The sequence below is a fragment of the Neltuma alba genome, unplaced genomic scaffold (assembly GCF_004799145.2).
Source record: "Neltuma alba isolate B1F8T4 unplaced genomic scaffold, ASM479914v2 tig00010252_pilon, whole genome shotgun sequence".
NCBI lineage: Eukaryota > Viridiplantae > Streptophyta > Magnoliopsida > Fabales > Fabaceae > Neltuma > Neltuma alba.
In genome coordinates this window covers 1-20,200 of record NW_021635179.1, presented here as the reverse complement: position 1 = coordinate 20,200, position 20,200 = coordinate 1, and the positions used below count along the sequence as shown (strand labels likewise).

Sequence of the window (20,200 nt, the reverse complement as noted above, 5' to 3'; positions counted from 1 at the left end):
ATGATGAGCAAGAAGAAACCAACAACTCAGGAATGTTGAGATCAGAGCAACAAATGCCGGGAGGTCTTGTTCCAACGCAAGTTTTGAGCTTTCAACATCTTCATTCCTTAAAAGTAACTCACAATAAAAGGTTGAAGTTTTTGTTCTCAAGGAGCACTATTGTCCACACCAGCCTTCCCAATTGGCTTCCCTAATCTTATCTGATTGTGAAGAACTGGAGGAAATAATTGCAGAAAATGAGGAACATCAGATCATGTCCAGTGTTGAAGTTCACTTTCCAGAACTCAGATATTTGAAGGTTGAGAGGTGCAACAAGCTCAAAAGACTCTTCTCTACGTCCACGGGTATTATTCTTCCACAACTAGACTTTTTGTCAATAGCTGAGGCTAATCAACTGGAGGTGATTTTTAGACATAGCAGTGAAGGCGATGCGAACTGCAGTGAGGCGATTGTGCTTTCCGGCTTGAGGACGATAATGCTAACAAATTTGTCAAATTTGAAAAGTATCTGTCAAGGATTGCAGATTCAGGTGCAGCTGAGTAGCATCTGCATACAGAACTGCCCAAAATTTGTGGATTCAACTTTGGGAAGGGCTCTTCAACAATTGGGAACAGTATCGGTATGAATGAATATTCCATATCATCTTGATTTAGAGTCTTCAAATTAGATGGAATATACGTTGTTAGAATCATCATATATATCATTTTGGTAGCTGTATAAATTACAAAGAGATTTTCAAGGACGTGAAGAAGGAAAAATAAATACTTGATGCACGGACACAAATAGATTTTCTTTCAATTTCAGATCACAATGGATGAAACTATATGGAATATATGTGTGTGTTGTGAGACTTCATTTCACATTTTTTTTAATATTTATTAAATATATTCTTTTGAAATTTTTCATATCAAAATTGTGACTATGAAATTTCACCCCCAAAAAAATGGCAGTGAAAGAATAATTGCGTGCATGGCGATTCGCAACTATTTTAATAAAAAATATATTTTATAGGAAATTAAACTAAATCAATTATAAATGATTTTTTTTTTTGCCTGTAACCATACACTGATTATGTATAAACATTTGTACATCAGTAAAGAGCAAGGAGTTTGCTTGGTATGGTTACGATGTATCTAATTTTTTCAAATCCAAGTTTTAAAAAAGAAACTTTAATGCTCTAAATTTGATTGATGTGAATAAATTTGTCTTTTTTAAAAAAACATGAAATTGCAATTGCTGCAGGTTTCAACGGAAGATTCAAATATTCAAACTTCATCCAATGGAGAAAAAGAATTGGCAGTAAATGAAGAAAAAGGGACGGTTGTGATCTCAGGAGCAGAAAGGTTGTATTTGACGGATTCAATGAACCTCGTATCCATATGGGAGGGTCCCGGTTTCATGGTCTTCCAAAATCTTAAGACTTATCTGTGAGTAAATGTACAAAATTGAAGTGTATGTTCCCAGGCACTGTAATCAGAAGCCTACCATGTTTGTTGTCTCTAAGCATTGAAGAATGTGAAGAGATGGAGGAAATGATGTCATCAGAAGAAGAGCATCACTACTTTCCAAATGCATCCTCCTCTCATTCCTTCTGCTTCCCACAACTTAAATATCTTAAAGTCATAAGATGCAGAGAGTTGAAATGGCTCTTCCCCTCTCTGTCCTCTACTCTCCATCTTCCACAGTTGGATTGTTTGAGCATTGAAAAGTGCTCTGAACTAAAGGGACTTTTTAATTGCGAACCCGAAATCCAAGAGGAAGGGTTTTACAACAACATACTTCCAAACCTGAGATATCCAAATATTATAGATTGCCCCATCTTCTCCAAAACCACACTCGCAGCTCTTCAAAGGTGCGCACATTTGACTTTAGATTGTTCTGTTTTTTTTTCTTTGGAATTTCTCCTTTTTCTTTTTGCCGGCATTATATTTTTTGATTGCGTACACTTAGAAATTTTGGCATGGCACACCATACAATTTGAATTTTGAATTTATTTATAAACAGAATTATAGTAAAGGGTCAAATTCACAAATTAATTATTATTTAGAATGCTTCTAAATTTACAACTCAAACAAATGCATGTTCACGACATAATACAAGTTTACAACTAATAAGAACAGATTTAACGTTATTTACTACTCAAATAGTAACACAGATATACGGCTGCATTAATGAGAATTATTGTCATCAGATTCTTCCTTAGCTTATTCATTTACCGTCTCTCCTTCGTGATCTCTCCATTTTCTTCTCAGAAAGATATAATTGATGTACACATTTTGGAAGAACTGCAGGATGAAACTTTGTGTTTTTTGTTTTTTGTTTTTTGGGAGACATGCTGCATGTTTTCCTCAGATCTATTGTTTACTCTGCTAAATATATTTCATTTTCCCATAATTCTACAGTCATGCAGCTGAAAATGCGACGATGTGGCGGTGCTGATGATGGTGGTGGTGGTGGGCATATTTGTACAGTCTGCTTCATTTGAATGGTGATGGCATGCGATCGACGTTGCAGAAGGCATTCATTTGTCTCATTTTTATTTAAATACTTTGATTCGTTGTCTACGAACAAAAGTACTGCTTTCTCAAGTTTCAATTAACACTTTCGCCAATATACGAATCATCATTCATTCATTCATTTTCAGTAGTGCACTATTTTTTGGGGCGCGAAATAAATGGATTTTCGTGAATACCCCCCCAAGTACTAGTACGTTTTATAAAGTATTAATATGTTGTGTATAAAAATTTGCAGACTATCAATGCTTTTTATTTATGTATTAAATTTATCACATCCTTCTTGTCAATAAAGTTTTTTTTTTTTGGTGAACTCTTGTCAATAAAGGTTTTTAATGGAGGGTTTTTCATAATTTTCCCTAAGGCATTGTTTGGTATGAGGGAAATGGAGAAAAGGGGAGGGGAAGAAAAATTTTAATGAGCTCTATTTATAAAAATAAAGAAGTGGGGTTTGAAATTTTAATAAAGAGAAGAAGTAATATAAAAGAGTAATAAAAATTAATTAAAAATTTTTAATCCCATTTTTTTTACTTTTTAAATTGAATTTATTAAAAAAATTTCTCCTCTCCTCCCCTCTCATTTTTTTTTCTCATACCAATCAGACCTTAAAAAAAAAATAGAGCTAGTCTAACTCATCAAAAATGACGGATTAAGGTTGGTTTTCCAACAAACAAATTTTCAACCCGGACTACCAGACCTGTATCCCACCATGGATTAGCCTACCAAGTCACTAGCCAACTCCTTTTTATTTTATTTTTTAATTTTATTAATTATTATAATTATATTATTATATTTTATATCCTATCTAAAAGTTAAAAAATACCAATATCATTTATTTGATGTTTTCAATCAAGTATTTAAAGGAAAACCAAAAAATTTTATTATATTTTATTTATGAATAAAAAAATTTTAAAAATAGAAAATATCTTTTAAAAAACATAAATAGTAGTCGGTGGGTTGGCTAATCATCCCGTCAAGCCCTCCATAATGAGTTAGGTTGGCCAAAAACCAGCCCGCCATCACACAAACTTTTTTAAGTGACACCGCCCATATTAACACTCCTTAAAAAAAGCTACCATTTTGAGGAAATTTCAAATTAATTTGGACATAATGAATTAACATCGCCCATTAGATCCTTAGACTATTATTAAAAGTTAAGGCGTACACTTGTCTCTAAATTATTTTTTCAAAGCAATTAAGCATTCACTTTTTTTAAAAAAAATAATATTGCAATAAGGAAAAATCATTTTTGGAATTACATATATTAACATTTATATCCCCCATTTTCATATAATGTTGAGTTTAAAACATCAATTTAAAATTTTAAATAAAATTAAAAAATTGAAAACATGAAAAATAAATCATCGTGATAGTCAGAAGATCAACAAATTATATAAAAAAAATTAATAAAAATAAATAAATAATGAATATTAAAAATTGAAAAAAAAAATAATGTATATATTTGAGCTAGGCTATATATCACTAGTGCAAAATACCCCTTTTCACTTCAGTTCAAAATATGCTTTCGTTACTACATTGGAGGTGTAGTAGAAGACAGAGAAACGAAAGATAGGAACAGACACCATAAGTCGCAACTTACGGCTTTTGTTGTCCAATGCAACAGAACGTCATAAGGCACAACTTACGGCTTCTGTTTCTCACGATAGCAGATGCCATAAGTAGTCATTTTTTTGGGGAAAAGAATAAAAATAAAACACACAAATCCAATGATTGCCAATTGCTCATGAACTAATACTCACAAGCTTCCCTATACATATGTACATATCCAATGTTAGAAAGACTAAAAATGCCAAAACCAACCTAAATTTCAGCAATTACATAAATTTGTAATAACACATGAATATAAAAGCCAGATGCTCTGCCTAATTTGGCTGCCATGCTCTTCAAGCTGAAAGTATTATTGCAGGAATGAGAGAAACCCAAAGACAAATCCTCCACCTGAGAAAATTATTGCATACGAGATGTTACCTTTGAAAAATAAAGCTGACAAATAATATGAAAAAATAACCTTGAAATCTGGAACTAATAAAAGATGTAAACATAGTTGGACTTGTCCAAATAAGGGATCCAATAACAAGCACCAGGGCTCGCATATGCCATACTTTCAATTCATTATAAACATGGAACTGTATAATAAATAATGTTTTGTGGATATATAGATCATTGTTAAATCCCAGGTAGAGCATAACATGTATAAAGCTTCCTAAATTGTGGAGATACCTTAGTATGGTCAAGGGGGTAGTAAATATGAAGCAACCCATTCCCTCCACTATATCTTCTTGTCTAACAATGACATAACATTCTTTGTCTGACTCAATATTTTACTTCTCCACAGATCATTCTCACTAACTATATCCCAAGAATTACCTTCTTCTGTCATAACCCAAAAAACTTTCAAAGCATTCTAGAACTTAAACATAAAAAATAAAAGGCTTTTCTACAACTCAAAAATATGAATGTCTTGAATCTCAACATGGAAAGTAAATTACTTTGTAATGTAATAAGCAACAAGTTTTAAAGATAGGAGTATGTTTGGACGTTTACCAGTTGTATTCTGTGAATTTGATGCTTAAGCACATTGAAGTTTTTTAAGAAAAGTATTTCTAGAGCTTTTCACTATTAATCATCCATAATAAATGGGAGATAATATCGTATTGCACATCATGATCAAGCAGAAGGGTGTCAATAAGGAGAAAAGACTCCACTCATAAAATACTTTACAAAACAAATATAAAATAGTATAGTCATACCCTCTGAAGACCATTGATTCAAGTTAATAACCATTGCATTCATGCAGAAAACGGCCCACGTTATTCCATATAAGAGAAACAAACAAATGAATGAATAATCTACTACTCAACAACTTGATCATTTCCATAGCAGCTACAGATGCATCGCCTCACGGCATGGAGAAGTAAACATCAAAGACAATCCCCTAACCATTCCAATTATATCTAGCAAGAAAGGCCTCAGATAGCAGCTAAAATTTAATAAACAAATTTCATCATCAAAAGTTTAAACAACTTAATCTTAGAAAGCATATAAAATAAAAACAATTCCAGCAAAGGAAAAAAGCCCATGAAAAAGAAAAGAAATCCCACTTAAAGTTAAGGAATTTGGTTAGTTTAAGAGGATTGAAAAATTTTCAGGAATTTGAGCCAGGAAGAGCTCTAGATAATGCAGAAGAAGAAGAAAATGACCACAAAAGGTCAGTAGCAACTAACGCACCCTCAAAAAGAGGCAAAAAAAATGTTTTCCTTGATATCTCAAAGTAAATAATAGGCATATATGTTATATTGGAGTTGTTTCTATACATTTCTAGTTTTCAGTGAGAACAAAATTTGTAGAAACTTGCGAAATTGGTGGGGTTTTCTCAAATGTAACCCGACATGCCTTCAAGAGTTCTAACACATAAGTCAATGCATTTTTCATTATGGAATCAACCCAAGCAAATTAAATGATGACTTAGAAACCTAGGGCACAACACAAACAATGGATCATTACCTCTGTTTTTATAAAGCAAAACTTTCAGTTCATTTTTTAAAATGTTTTTTTAGCTATGGCCTATTAGTGTTTATTGATAAAATATCACTAGTTAATTAATAATGTTCTTGAATTGAAATTCTGAAACTCCATTTCTATGAGGAATCAAGATACTTGTATACGTACTTATCATCTAACATTCAACAAAGTTCAAACATAAGCTACTATATCTACACTAAATGCATACAGCACACGTTCCACATCGTTGACAATTCATCATCAGCACCATTATCACTATCTCCACCATGCAGAATATCTATTAAATAAATTGTCCTAGTATTTTAAATTCACATAGATGTCAAATACAACCCAGTTATACAGCAAACTTCAGCAACAGACTTCACCAAGAAAAAACAAAAAAAAAATTGATTTCATTGCTTTGATTATACAACAATCAAATTGTTTCTTAGCTGACCAAGCAATTTTAACTTAGAATTTTTTTTTGGGTCAAAATGGAAATTAAGTTAAAATGAAAGTCAAAATCTAACATTGGAAATTAAATGAATTTTTGCATTCGGATATTACCCAAAACATCTGACAACCAAAACATTTGCTATTTCCTTGGAATCATAGCGAATCATCTTGTTCATAAAAATATGCTGCAGTTCCGACTTCGGTGTTCAGGATTTTAAAAACAGATTCACATAAAATGGTAACGTATGATTTTTTTCTAGATATCAAATAGGAAATAAACTCTAAAGAAAATATCATTAGATGCTCAACGCCCCCAAAACATTCTTAAAAAAAAAAAAAAACCATGACCGGCAACTTTGTTTCAATAGTATTCAAAAGTTGTACAACATGAATTATATTATACATACCATAATCGTCAAGTCATATGATATTTCAACCAGATATTTTTACAAAAATCAACACTAAGTTAACCAATAAACAGAGAATAACAAAGAACAGAACAAATATCATCATCTGAATAAAGAATTAAAAAAATCAACACCTGGCTGAAAAAATAACAAAGAACAAGAATAAAAAGAACCCAAACAAAAAAGAATCCAGAATGGGAAGCAAAATCGAAAAAACTTACCAAGAGCTACGCTTGAAACCAGTTGTCGTGAATAAAAAAAAAGGAGCAGCCAGAGATGGAAGAACGAAAGGGAGCACAACCATGAATAGAACGAAAGTAAAATGGAGTGCAGGAGCCGACACTCATGGCGAACTGAAGAAAATCCCTGATGAGACCCAAGCTAGGCGAGACCCACGGACAAGCCGAAGAGGACGGCAGAGAAGAAGAAGATCGCCGGCGAGACCCAACGAAGATCCACAGCCAGAGGCAAACAAAGATAGAACAAAAGCAAGGCAAAAAGTGATCGAGCAGAGTGGAGAGGCGGCAGCAGAAAATAAGTCAGGGAGGGGGAGGGCAAAGTTCTCTTTTTTATTTTATTTTTGGTAATACTTACGGCTATAGGCCCAATCCAGATCCGACGCCATATATAAAGGCTTATGAAGACTTAGACGCGGTAGATTTGGAATGGACATGCAATACTGGTCTGCCTTGAACCAGAGCATGCAGGAGAATAAAAAATGCCTCCTTTTTATCTAAATATAAAAAAAAGTTACAAATTTTTACTTGCACAAGTTATAAAATCAATTAGAAACAAGGTTCTTATTGAAAAACTAAAAACTTTAAACCATGTGAAAGGAAAATTAAAAACTAATTAAAACTCAAGTACCTATATTTTAAAAAAAATTAAATTTTTTTAAAAGGGTAAATTTAAAAACATTAAAAGTAAAGTAATTATATGTCTATTTCACACAGGAAAAGATACCATATTTCTAATATATACAAAAAAAATTTAAAATCATTTTAAGTACTTGTGGAGTCTGTTCAGTGTTGAACAAAAGCCATAAGTTAGCTTATAGCATTAGGTTAATGGAGACCTGAAGCGAAAAGTGTTGTTTTTGCTAAACTGACCCTGATGTCGGCCTAGTAAATAATATATTTGGGCCAGTCAGTCTGCATTATCACATCAATATATACACCAAGAGCCATCTGAGATGGAAAACGTTAATGGGTGGTAGAGGCAGATGGTATGTGAGAGGAATCTTAATTACTACTATCTCCTGTATTTAATATACTCCTCTAGTCCTATTTATAGGATAAAAAGAAAAGTTTTTTTTTCATATTATAAGTCACTTTATTAAATTTTACCATAAATGTACTACATTGTTCTTCATTTATTATAGTAGTATAGATAATTATTTTTTTAAAAGATGTATATATTAAATAGGGATAAAGTTAGAATGTTGCTATATTTTAATAAAGAGTTAATGCAACTATCAATCAGCTTCCACCACCACTAGTTTGTGACTCTGGAGAAATAATTTGTGATAATTTGGTTAGATGATGAAATTTGTTCAATCAATTTTGCCAAAAACCAGGCAGCAGATGATAAAATTAGAGAGTATGTAAGTAATGTGATTTTAAAGAACAAGACGCTTAGTATTTGTATATCTTTTTGACCAGCCAGTGGATTCATATATCAACGAAGTAAAAACAAACTAGAATTAAACTTTAGATGATAATTAGATTAGAATTTATGCAAGTATATAATAAAGCATTTCTCATAATGCAAAGTTATTCTGAATTCAAAAATAACGCAGAGAATTTTACTCTTTTCTTAAAATTTATATTTCTTTTTATGATGGATTATATATATATATATCAATATTAATGTCTCAAAAAATCAATATTAATATTAATTACGAAAAACCCATAAAATTCAATATTGTTTTCACATAGAATCTAATTTATTGAAGTGGAACCAAAAGAAGTCTAAAATAACGCAAATGACAACCAAAAGAAAAGACAAAATAAAGTTAGATCCGACTTTGGTTTCCAAGCTCATCAACAAGTAGTTCTCTCGTACCTTTAACATTGGGCCCAATACATATTTTGTATTCATTTTATTTCAAAAGGTTATGACACGCCTATAATTCAAATTGGGTACAAAGAAAAAGAAAGTTGTATTTTGAGATCAAGCTTTCAACTACAGTAAATAAAATATATACATCTTTCTGGCCGAAAAACAGGTAAAGCTAAGTCTAGATATCATTGGCTTTCTGATAAAGTACATGTGATATTTTCTTATTTATATTTTGAAGTTTTCTTTTACCAGCATTTATATTTTTAAGTTACATTGTTGTTATTTTTATAAGTCCATATAATTCAAAAGTTGATATTACATATTTTTTTCATTTTACAAGATAAAATATTAATATTTAGTAAATAGATTATTAAATAATTTGAGTATATTAAGAAAATTAAAAAATTATTTAATTTTAACAAATCTAACATGATAAAATATCCTTATATAATATTAGATTATAAATTTTTTAAAAAGTTAAATAAATTAGTTTAAAAACTAATAAAATAAGGGGAAAAAAAGGTATTTTATCAAAAAAATTTATGCATGAAAATGACATGAATCAGAGTGTGCATATTTTTCTTTTCAATAAAATTGTCAATGACAAGACAGATTAATTTTCGTTTTTGTTGAGTACTATGTCAAATCTGTGTTGAACATAATCAATTACGACCAAATTACATCATGATTCCTCCTATATATGTTGACCCTAGTGTGTCTTTTGCGTACCGTTAGTGGCAACACGACGAAGCATTTAATATGGCCACATCAAAGTCAAACACCTAATAACTCAACTTTTTTTTTTGACCAGGGAATAACCCGACTTTCTAATATTAAAAGTAGTCTTATTATTCAAAATCTATAGGTAACGTGATTTGTTAAAATTTTTAGCATAAAAATAAATAAAGATAGAAATATAAAAATAAAAATAGATATTCTCCACATGCATTGCAAACGGAACGAAATATATATAGGTACTTTAGCATGATTAATGTAAATTTAAAATTTAATGTACCTTTTTTAACCTAAGAACAATTCATTTCTAGCTAATTCAGTCATACCAAGAAAACCAGTTAAAAGCATTAACTTGATCATAAAAATCAAGTGATTTTCAATAATATTCTTATTAATTATATTAAATTCCGACATCATATTAATTTTTACTCTCTCACATACTGCCAATTAAATATAGGTACATATATATTATATAGATGGAAGAAAATACTTTATAGTCCTTAAAACTATCAATCAAATATCTTATAAAAAATTTTAAAAAACTTTCAAAAAATGCCCTATATAGAGGATATGATGAGAGGGGGAGAGAGAAATTTACAGAGATGGCAAAGTTGAGGGAAGCCAAGGAAGTGGTGGTACTAGCAGTCCTAATTTTGTAGGTCTTGTTTGGGAGAACATGAAGAACCTGAGGAGCACATTCTTCACCTCCTTTTTGAAGTTACATTGAGGAAGGCTTGTGTTCATAAATTTGGCCCCAATGAAAAATTGAATTGTCCTCTTCCATTGATCAGCAATGTCTATAAAGATAAATTCAACTCACAATTTATGTTTTCCAAACAAGACTTAGGCTACTCAAAATAAAATTTTGCTAAAATTACATATTATACCAGCTTCTCCTAATTTTTGCTAGAATTAAGCAAATCTCTATACTACTTCCACGACCGAATTGTGTATATTTTGAAAATTAATAAACCATGAATTTTAATAAAATGTAAGAGAGGTTTATATAATTTATTTTTTAGGTAAAGCTTAAACGATCTCAGATAGAAACAAGTATGAATAATACGACATACTTAAAATTAATCTATCTTATAAGTCTCCACCAAGCAATCTAAGAAGTATATAATAATTAGCCGACTTGAAGAATGTGTTGCTTCATGAAACTGATGAAGTAGGTCACAAAGTTCAATGATACCTAAATTGAAAAATAAGATACCAACAAGGGATAATGGGCCATATAAGCAATTATTTTATTTTACTATTGAGTCAGTTTTAAGTAAGATTTTCGATCTGCAACTTTGGAATCTAATTCTTCGAGTTCAAATTATTACTCCCTATTTTATATTTCCTATCACATGGACCCAAGGGACGACACACATTAAAAAACTGGAGTTTTAATATTTAAAATAACAAGTAGGCCAGATCATTTATTATGTATTTCATAAACAAAATCTGAATATGAAATCTTACATCCTTATGAAAACTTAGCCTAGAAACTATTTTTGATCCATTAGACTGTGTGAGATGAAGTCAAGAAACGAATAGTGATAGAACTGTGAACTTCATTCTTAGAAATATAACTTCAAAAAAATTATTTTTTAAAATTTTAATTAATTATCAAGATTTGTAAAAAAAATAATGCATAAATATAAAAAATAATTATGAAAATACTGAAAACCATTATGAAATAGTTTCACCTACGCAAATGGGAAAAAGAAAGCCATGCGCGCGCGCGCGCACACACTTACACTCTCTTTTGTTGAAAATAAGTCATCCAGCACATTTTACACTTATTCAAAATGATTCATTCTCTAATAAAAAGAATCAAAGCATCCATCTTAATTTAATTTTGTTCATTTGTAGAATGCAAGGAGGGTGGCTGCTTTTGGAAAAAGAAAAATATGCACATGTATACACACACATTTACTCCCCCCCCCCCTCATAACTCACGCACTCATTATATCTTCACAGAGAGCTCAAACTCACAATCTCATATTTAAAAATGTTTAAAGGTTGCGCTTGCTATCATTTGAATATGACCTCATCCTCTCTCATACTCATTTTTCTTTTTTATTTTCTACATATCTCTTTTTCCATTTGATTAAAAAAAAAAAGACATTTGTATGTGTGAGGATGATAATTATTACGTGGGGTTCACCAATCCACTTGAAAGGACTAGAGGGGAGGCCAACTTCTTGTTCATGAGTACTTTTATGCCACCAATCACTGAGCAGCAAGTTGAATTCTCCACCATAGTGAAATGGTTCTTTCTGTCCCTTTGTTCAATCCACTATAAGTGATCCATACAGCCCTGCTACTCTTTGCATCCCTAAGTGTCCATGATAGAAATATGTCCCGGCCTGCGCCAAATCCTTATCCCCACTTGGATTAATTATGTTGTATATTAACTAATTACCCCGTCAACTCTAAGTTAATTTCAATGCTTTAATTATATGTAAACCAAAATATAAATAAATCCAGCTCAACATAACACGAGAGAGATAGATATATGATAGCAATGATTCGAGTGCTTTTGACATGTAGATCACATAAAAGTGGAACACATCATCATATATTTCTATCCATGTCCACGCTTCAGGTAAAATCACTTTAGTTAAAGATTCAAATATAATGAAACCAACTAATTAAGAGATTAGATGGAAATAATAATATCGCTCAATGTGTGTTTGTGTATAATTACCCTATCAACTTTGAATCTGTAATGAAACGTCTCTCCTGGGTTGATAGCACACGGGATATGGAGGCTGTTCCATCAGCCCATGGTGTTCCCACCTGCACAAACACAACAGAAATAAAATATTGAGGAACATTAAACTAAACTATTTCCCCCCAGTCACTCATAGTTTGATGTTAAAAGCTTAGGTTTATATCGTTTTTATATTAACATTGATCCCTTATTTTCATATAATATTGAGTTATAAACATCAATTTAAAATTTAAATGATATTAAAAAAATTGAAAACATAAAAAATTAAATCATCATGATAATCATAAGATCAAAAAATTATATAAAAATATTAATCAAAATAATAAAATAAAATAATTAATATTAAAAATTGAAGGGGGAAAAAAAAAGCTCTGAAATGTGTATATTTGGGCTTGGTTAAACTCTCCCTTGTGCCGCCCCATATAGTAAATGAATACGGAGAAGTATCGCAGGGACTTCCATTTCCTCTTAACATTTTTCCTGTTTTCCTAATTCTTTTCTATTGCACAACCATTCTTTGAAGCATTTTGATTCATTTGTTAAGTAGGCCTCAAGATTACTAATTTATACTAACTCCGCTCCTTATTGTAAGATTGTTGACTAATTTAAGTAGATTAAGGAAGCTTGTTAGGTTAATTATTTGTAATAAATAGGTGCTGTCTCCTCAAAATACACTTGCTAATCAAGTGTATTAGCTTTAACATTTGATGAAACTTTTAGCATGTGCAACTATTACAAAGATCACTTTAGGAAAAAATAAATAAATATGAAAGACAAAATGGATTGAAGTCTTATATTAGTATTAAACTAAAAGTCAAACTAGCTCTTATATTAAGAAATGGAAGTAGTACTATACTTTCTAATTATAGATCTAACATATATAACTAACTCCAAAGACTGCATTATCACATCAATATATTGCACCACTACCCATCTGAGATAGAAAACGTTAATGGATGGCAAAGATGGATGGTACGTGAAGAATGAAGATAAATCTTAATCACTATTATTATAGGCTTTTGAACCCGTTACAATTAGGTCATCAATAATCTCCCACTCACTGAACAAGAACAAGGACAAAATTATGAAGGAAAAATTACAACACTACTACATCTCACAAGCATAGAAAATCTCAATAGTCTTAATAGTGATTGTTCTTGTTTATCAGAAATTTGCCTGTATGGCCACAAGTAAGAGCCTCAGTAGGAATTCTCTTCACATATTGAACTCCTTCTGCGAAAATCACACCCATACCCATATGCAAGTGAGGCTCTATATGACAGTGGAAGGCCCAAACTCCTGGGTTATCTGCCTTAAACCTAAGGACAGTCCAACCATGAGGAAATATAACTGCCGTATTTCTCAATGGAGGATTCTTCAAGTTCATTATCTCTTCATATCTTCGTCCTTAAACTTTCCTTCTCCATACCCTAAAACCCAGAAATCATGTCCATGTAAATGCCAAGGGTGGATCTCACTATTATTCGCACTCAACATATTTGCGTTCTGTAATATCACATCCACCACTTCATCTTTCTGAAACATGTACACCCCATTTCCTGTTGTTGAATTAGAGTTTTTTGGCGGCACCGTGATGTCATAATCCTCCGGGAAAGTCATTGGCGGAGGTCGCTGGTCGAATGCGTTCTTGAGGTTGAACTTGATAGCACCTAGGTATGTGTTGGAGGGAGGGTTAAGGAGACATTGTTGATGGACCATTTGATGAATCCATTGATTCGATTTTTGTGTGTTGAGAAGGAGAACTCTTTTGTTTGAGTACTTTGGAGGCTGTGGGGTTCCCATTAGGGCAAGGATTTTCTTAGTGAAGGCTTTGCTTCGTTCAAAATCGTTCCAAAGAGGAGTCACTGGAGGTGGAATTATAGGATATTGTGAGGCAGAGATAGTTTTGTAGTTTAGGATTGTTAGGGCTTGAGTTGTGTCAGGTTTTCGGCCTCGAACTCCAAACGAGACCCAATAGTTTTGGTGAGGGTTTTGGTCAGTGGTTAGGAGGACGGAGTAGCTCTCACCAGAGTATATGTCGATGTCATCCACGGCAAACGGCTGCACATAGTTGCCGTCAGCTTCCACCACCACCAGTTTGTGATTCTAGAGAAATAATATATGATAATTTGGTTAGATGATGAAATTTGTTCGGTCATTTTTGCCAGAAACTAGATAGCCAGATGATGAAATTAGAGAGTATGTAAGTAATGTGATTTTAAAGAACAAGATGCACGTGTATTCGTATATCAGCAAAATAAAAACAAACTAGAATTAAACTTTAGATGATAATTGGATAAGAATTTATGCAAGTATATAATGAAGCATTTCTGATAATGCAAAGTTATTCTAAATTCGAAAATAACTCAGAGAATTTCATTCTTTTTCTTAAAATTTTATATTTCTTTTTATGATGGATTAATTATACATCAATATTAATGTCTCAAAAAATCAATATTAATATTAATTACTATTAAATAGAATATAAAAAACCCATAAAATTTAATGTTGTTTTCACATAGAATCTAATTTATTAAAGTGGAACCAAAAGAAGTCTAAAATAATGCAAATGACAACCAAAATAAACGACAATAAAGTTAGATCCAGACTTTGGCCTCCAAGCTCATCAACAAGTAAGTTCTGTCCTGCCTTAACATTGGGCCCAGTACATATTTTTTATTTATTTTATTTCAAAAGGCTATGACACGCCTGTAACTCAAATTGTGTTAAAAAAGAAGAAGAAGAAGAAAGTTGTATTTTGACTTTTGAGGCCAAGCTTTCAACTACAGTAAATAAAGTTGTATTTTGGATTGGTGTCTGTAATCTTATTGCTTTGACGGATTGAATATATATCTTTCCGGCCCGAAAACAGGTGGGTTTAACTCTCGATATCATTGACTTTCTAATAAAGTACATTGATTAAGGTACATTGTTGTTATTTTTATAAGTCCATATAATTCAAAAGTTGATATTACATATTTTTTCATTTTACAAGATAAAATATTAATATTTAGTAAATAATACGTATTATTAGAAGTTACTTAAATAATTTGAGTATACTAAAAAAATTAAAAAAATTTAATTTTAACAAATAAGTGATAAAATATTTTTATGCAATATTAAATTATAAATCTGTTTATAAATTAAATAAATTAGTTTTAAAAAAATTATATATGTAAGGAAAAAAAAAGTCTTCAATAAAAAATTTTATGTATGAAAATGACATAAATCAGAGTAAGCAAATCTGTCTTTTCAGTAAAATTTTCAATGACAATGTCAGATTAATTTTCATTCTTGTTGAGTATTGTGTCAAATCTACGTTGAAATAATTTAATCAAAGTATGTGACTAAACTATACTAGTATCATGATATAGAATCACGGATGATCATTCCTTCTAGATATGTTGACCCTGGCTGTGTCTTTTTGGGTTGGGTACTGTTAGTGACAAGTGACAATACAATAAAGCACTTAATGTGACTTTCCAATAAATTCTAATCCCACCATTTCAGTAACAATTATGACCTTTTTCACTTATCATATTATGAGATTCCCTCTTCGTTAATAATAGTATATAGTTTAAAAATAGTCTTATCATTCATAATCTATCAATAGTGTGATTTGTTTGTTAATTTTTCCACATAAAATAGATAAGATGAAAATATAGAAAAAAATAGATACTTTCCACGTGCATTGCATGTGGAATGAAATATATAGGCACTTTAGCATGATTAATGTAAATTTAAAAATTAATCTATCTTTTTATTCTAAATACAATTCATTTCTAACTAATTCATACGTACAAAAAAAAAACCAGTTAAAAATATAATTATTATCATAGAAATCAAGTGATTTTCAATACTATTCTTATTAACTATTCTAAATTCTAATATCATATTAAATTTTACTCTCTCACATATTGCCTATTAAATATAGGTACATATATGTATTATATACATGGAGGAAAATATTTAATAGTCCTTCAAACTATCAATCAAATATCTAATCAAAATGATTAAAAAAAACCTTTTAAAAAGTGCCCTGTATAAGGATATGATGAGGGGGGGGGAGAGAGATAAACTTACAGAGATGGCAAAGTTGAGGGAAGCCAAGGAAGTGGTACTGGCAATCCTAATTCTGTAGGTCTTGTTTGGGAGAACATGAAGAACCTGAGGAGCACATTCTCCCCTCCTTTGAAGTTACATTGAGGAAGGCTTGTGTTCATAAATTTGGCCCCCAATGAACAATTGAATTGTCCTCTTCCATTGATCAGCAATGTCTACAATAATGAATTCAACTCATAATTTATGTTATCCAAACAAGACTTGGGCCACCCAAAGTATAAATTTGCTACAATTACATATTATACCAACTTCTCCTAATTTTTGCTGAAATTAAGCAAATCTCTATTCTACTTTCACTTGATAGGACTGATTTGTGTATAATTTCATTTTTTGAGGTGACATTTAAATGATTTCAGATAAAAACAAGTATGACTAATCCAATATATTCAAAATTAATTAATTTTACAAGTCTCCACCGATCAATCTAAGAGAGTATATAATAATTTGCCGACTTGAAGATTGTGTTGCTTCATGAAAGTAGGGGACAAAGTTCAATGATACCTAAATTAAAAAACCATATCAGCAATTATTTTAATTTTACTATTGAGTGTTCAGCAAGATTTCGATCTGCAACTTTGGAATCTAATTCTTCGAGTTCAAATTATTCCTCTTTATTTTATGTTTCCTATCACATGGACCCAAGGGACGACACATACATTAATAATAAAAAACTAGAGTTTTACTATTTTAAATAACAAGCAGGCCAATCATGTATTGTGTATTTTATATATAAATTTTGAATATGAAATCTTAATCTCCTTATAAAAACTACGAGCTTAACATAGAAGCCTAGAAACTATTTTTAGTCTCCATTAGTCTGTGTGAGATGAGGAAGTCAAGAAATGAATAGTGATAGATAGATGAACTGTGAAATTCATTCTTTAGAAGGTAACTTCAAAAGAAAATTGTTTTTAAAAATTTTTAATTAATTTATCAAGATTTTGTAAAATATATATGTATAAATACAAAAAAAAAATTATGAAAATACCTGAAAACCCTTACTGAAATAGTTCCACCTACATAAATGGAAAAGGAAAACTATGCATATACACACACTCTCTCTTGTTGAAAATGAGTCATCTAGCACATTTGTACACTTATTCAAAATGAGTCATTCTCTAATAAAAAGAATGAAAGCCGCATCTTAATTTAATCTTGTTCATTTATAGAATGCAAGGAGGGTGGCTATTTTAGAAAAAGAAAAACTATGCGCATATGCGCACACTTTCTCTCTCTTCTTTTTCCTGCATAACTCACGCTCTCGTTATATATATTTATAGAGAGAGAGATTTCGAACTCACAATCCCATACTTTAAAATGTGGGCTGGTGGCATTTGAATAGGATCGCATCCTCTCTCATACTCATTTTTCTATTTTATTTTTCTACATCTCTCTTTTTCCTTTTGATGAAAAAAAAAAGAAAAAGAATTTGTATGTGTGAGGATGATTAATTATTACCTGGGGTTCACCAATCCACTTGAAAGGATTAGAGGAGAGGCCAACTTCTTGTTCATGAGCGCTTTTATGCCACCAATCACTGAGCAACAAATTGAATTCTCCATCATAGTGAAATGGTTCTTTCTGTCCCTTTGGCAAATCCACTATAAGCGATCCATACAGCCCTGCTGCTCTTTGCATCCCTAAGTGTCCATGATAGAAATATGTCCCAGCCTGCACCAAATCATTATCCCACTTGGATTAACTTTGTTATATACTAACTAGTTACCCCTCAACTCTAAAATTCCGAAACTTAAATTATATATGAACCAAAACATAAATAAATCCCTCTCAATACAACGGAGAGATAGATACATGATCGTAATAATTCGATTGCTTTTGACATGTAGATCATGTAAAAGTGAAAAACATCATTATATATGTCTATCTCCACTCTTCGGTGGTGAAATCACTTTAGTTAAAGATTCAAAGATAATAAAACCAACTAATTAAGAGATTAGATGGAAATAATAATATAGCTCAATGTGTGTGTTGTGTGTGTAATTACCCTATCAACTTTGAATCTGTAATGAAATGTCTCTCCTGGGTTGATAGCACACTGGGATATGGAGGCTGTTCCATCAGCCCATGGTGTTCCCACCTGCACAAACAAAACATAAATAAAATATTGAGGAACATTAAACTAAACTTTTCCCCCCAATCACTCATAGTTTGATGTTAAAAGGTTGGGTTTACATCGTTTTATATTGTTGCTTTATATATATATATATATATATATATATATAAATATTTAGCCCTCCATTACTGACCGTTGCTTTCAGAAATTTTATTGTTACAAATTATTTCCTATGTATTTATGTACAATATAAATTTACATCCGAAAAGCTGCAACCTATAGATCTAGGTTTAAATATTCTCTTTTCTATTCATCTCCATCCAAATTACACACCTAGCCACTTTTTTCATCGTTTTATACATTCACGAGTGCTTGTTGTTAGTGCCAGAGAGAGAGAAACGGCTAGCTTCTAAACGAACACTCATGTAACAACGCTGCAAAATTCAAAAACTCTTACTATTTTATATAGCTCTCCCTTCCAATAAATATGTGTGTGTGTATGCACGCATGTATATGTATGGATGTATATGTATGGGGTATCAGAAACTAACCTGTCTAATTCCATGCCAGTGAATGACGGTTCCCTCAGTGAAAAGCTTGTTGGTGAGAGCGATGTCGAGGATGTCGCCGGCCTCGGCGCGGATGGTCGGGCCGGGGAACTGGCCGTTGATCCCCATCACAACATGCTCCAAGCAGTCCACATTCTTATAAATGTACTCCACATCGAACTGGTAATGCCTCACCCTTGCTTCTACTGATGACTCAAACAATAATAAACACATCAAAATGCACCATAGCATCACAGTTTTGAAGCCCTCCATTGTCGTTTGGTGAAGGGAGCTCAAGCTCTGAGAGAGCCTGAGACGAGGAGGAAGAAGAAGAAGAGAGAAGAAGAAGTTATGCGATGAAAGAACATGAAATGGAGGCTTATATATTTGAGAACTCGAGGACCTCATTGAAACTTTTGCTCTGTATGCCTGTAATGATTGTAAATATTTAATTTTTTTTTGAAATTTTTGTGAAATAGAGTTATTTTTATGGACACATGGGCTGTATGAAATAATTATAACTTTGTTTCTGAAGGCAAAGCCTTTCACGTGCGGCCTTACTTGATTGGCGTGCTTATCTAGTGGATTTGTTCAAATAACATTTTGACAATAGTGTTAAAGTTGTGTGAATATTAAAATATATATACACCAGATATTTATGTTATTTAGAGATTGATGAAAAGTAGAAGAAAAAAACTAAAAAATTTCACGATGAAAGTGCGTTTTTTATATCTTTTTAACTTTTGGTTTGATTCTAATCTCTTAATTTTATAAAGTGCTTTTTCAATCCTCCAACACCAATATAGTTAGTTCATTAATAAAAAACGTAAAAATTGAAAGTTTAAATATTAATAAGACATCATCAAATATTAGCATATTAAGTTGCCAATAAAGGTTGGATCGCATGGAAGATGGAAGAATGGAAGATGCTAATTCCTTACAACGTGGTGAATTAAAACTTAAATCCCACTATATAGGTTAGTAGTACTAACAGTACTTCGAATAGAATTGTCTTTGATAGGAGGTTAAAATTT

The 20,200-nt window shown here is 31.5% G+C and overlaps 1 protein-coding gene and 2 pseudogenes across 1 annotated transcript; 1 reads left to right on the top strand and 2 right to left on the bottom strand.

Annotated features, from left to right (window-relative positions):
- The first annotated feature begins 1,470 nt into the window (after positions 1-1,470).
- LOC114755347 (uncharacterized) lies at positions 1,471-2,439 on the top strand. The gene is made up of 2 exons (XM_028944225.1): positions 1,471-1,852; positions 2,403-2,439. The coding sequence occupies exons 1-2, from the start codon at positions 1,524-1,526 to the stop codon at positions 2,437-2,439; spliced, it is 366 nt and encodes a 121-aa protein (XP_028800058.1). The 5' UTR covers positions 1,471-1,523.
- A 7,545-nt stretch (positions 2,440-9,984) lies between these two features.
- Positions 9,985-12,884, bottom strand: LOC114755349 (L-ascorbate oxidase-like; annotated as a pseudogene).
- Positions 12,885-13,355: 471 nt separating this feature from the next.
- LOC114755348 (L-ascorbate oxidase-like) lies at positions 13,356-19,430 on the bottom strand (annotated as a pseudogene).
- Between the last annotated feature and the right edge of the window lie 770 nt (positions 19,431-20,200).

Bases quoted from the DNA above. Each gene is read 5' to 3' on its own strand.
- LOC114755347 (XM_028944225.1), top strand. From the start codon at position 1,524: ATGGAGGAAATGATGTCATCAGAAGAAGAGCATCACTACTTTCCAAAT. The intron at 1,853-2,402 runs GTGCGCACATTT...ATAATTCTACAG, and splicing joins ACACTCGCAGCTCTTCAAAG to TCATGCAGCTGAAAATGCGA.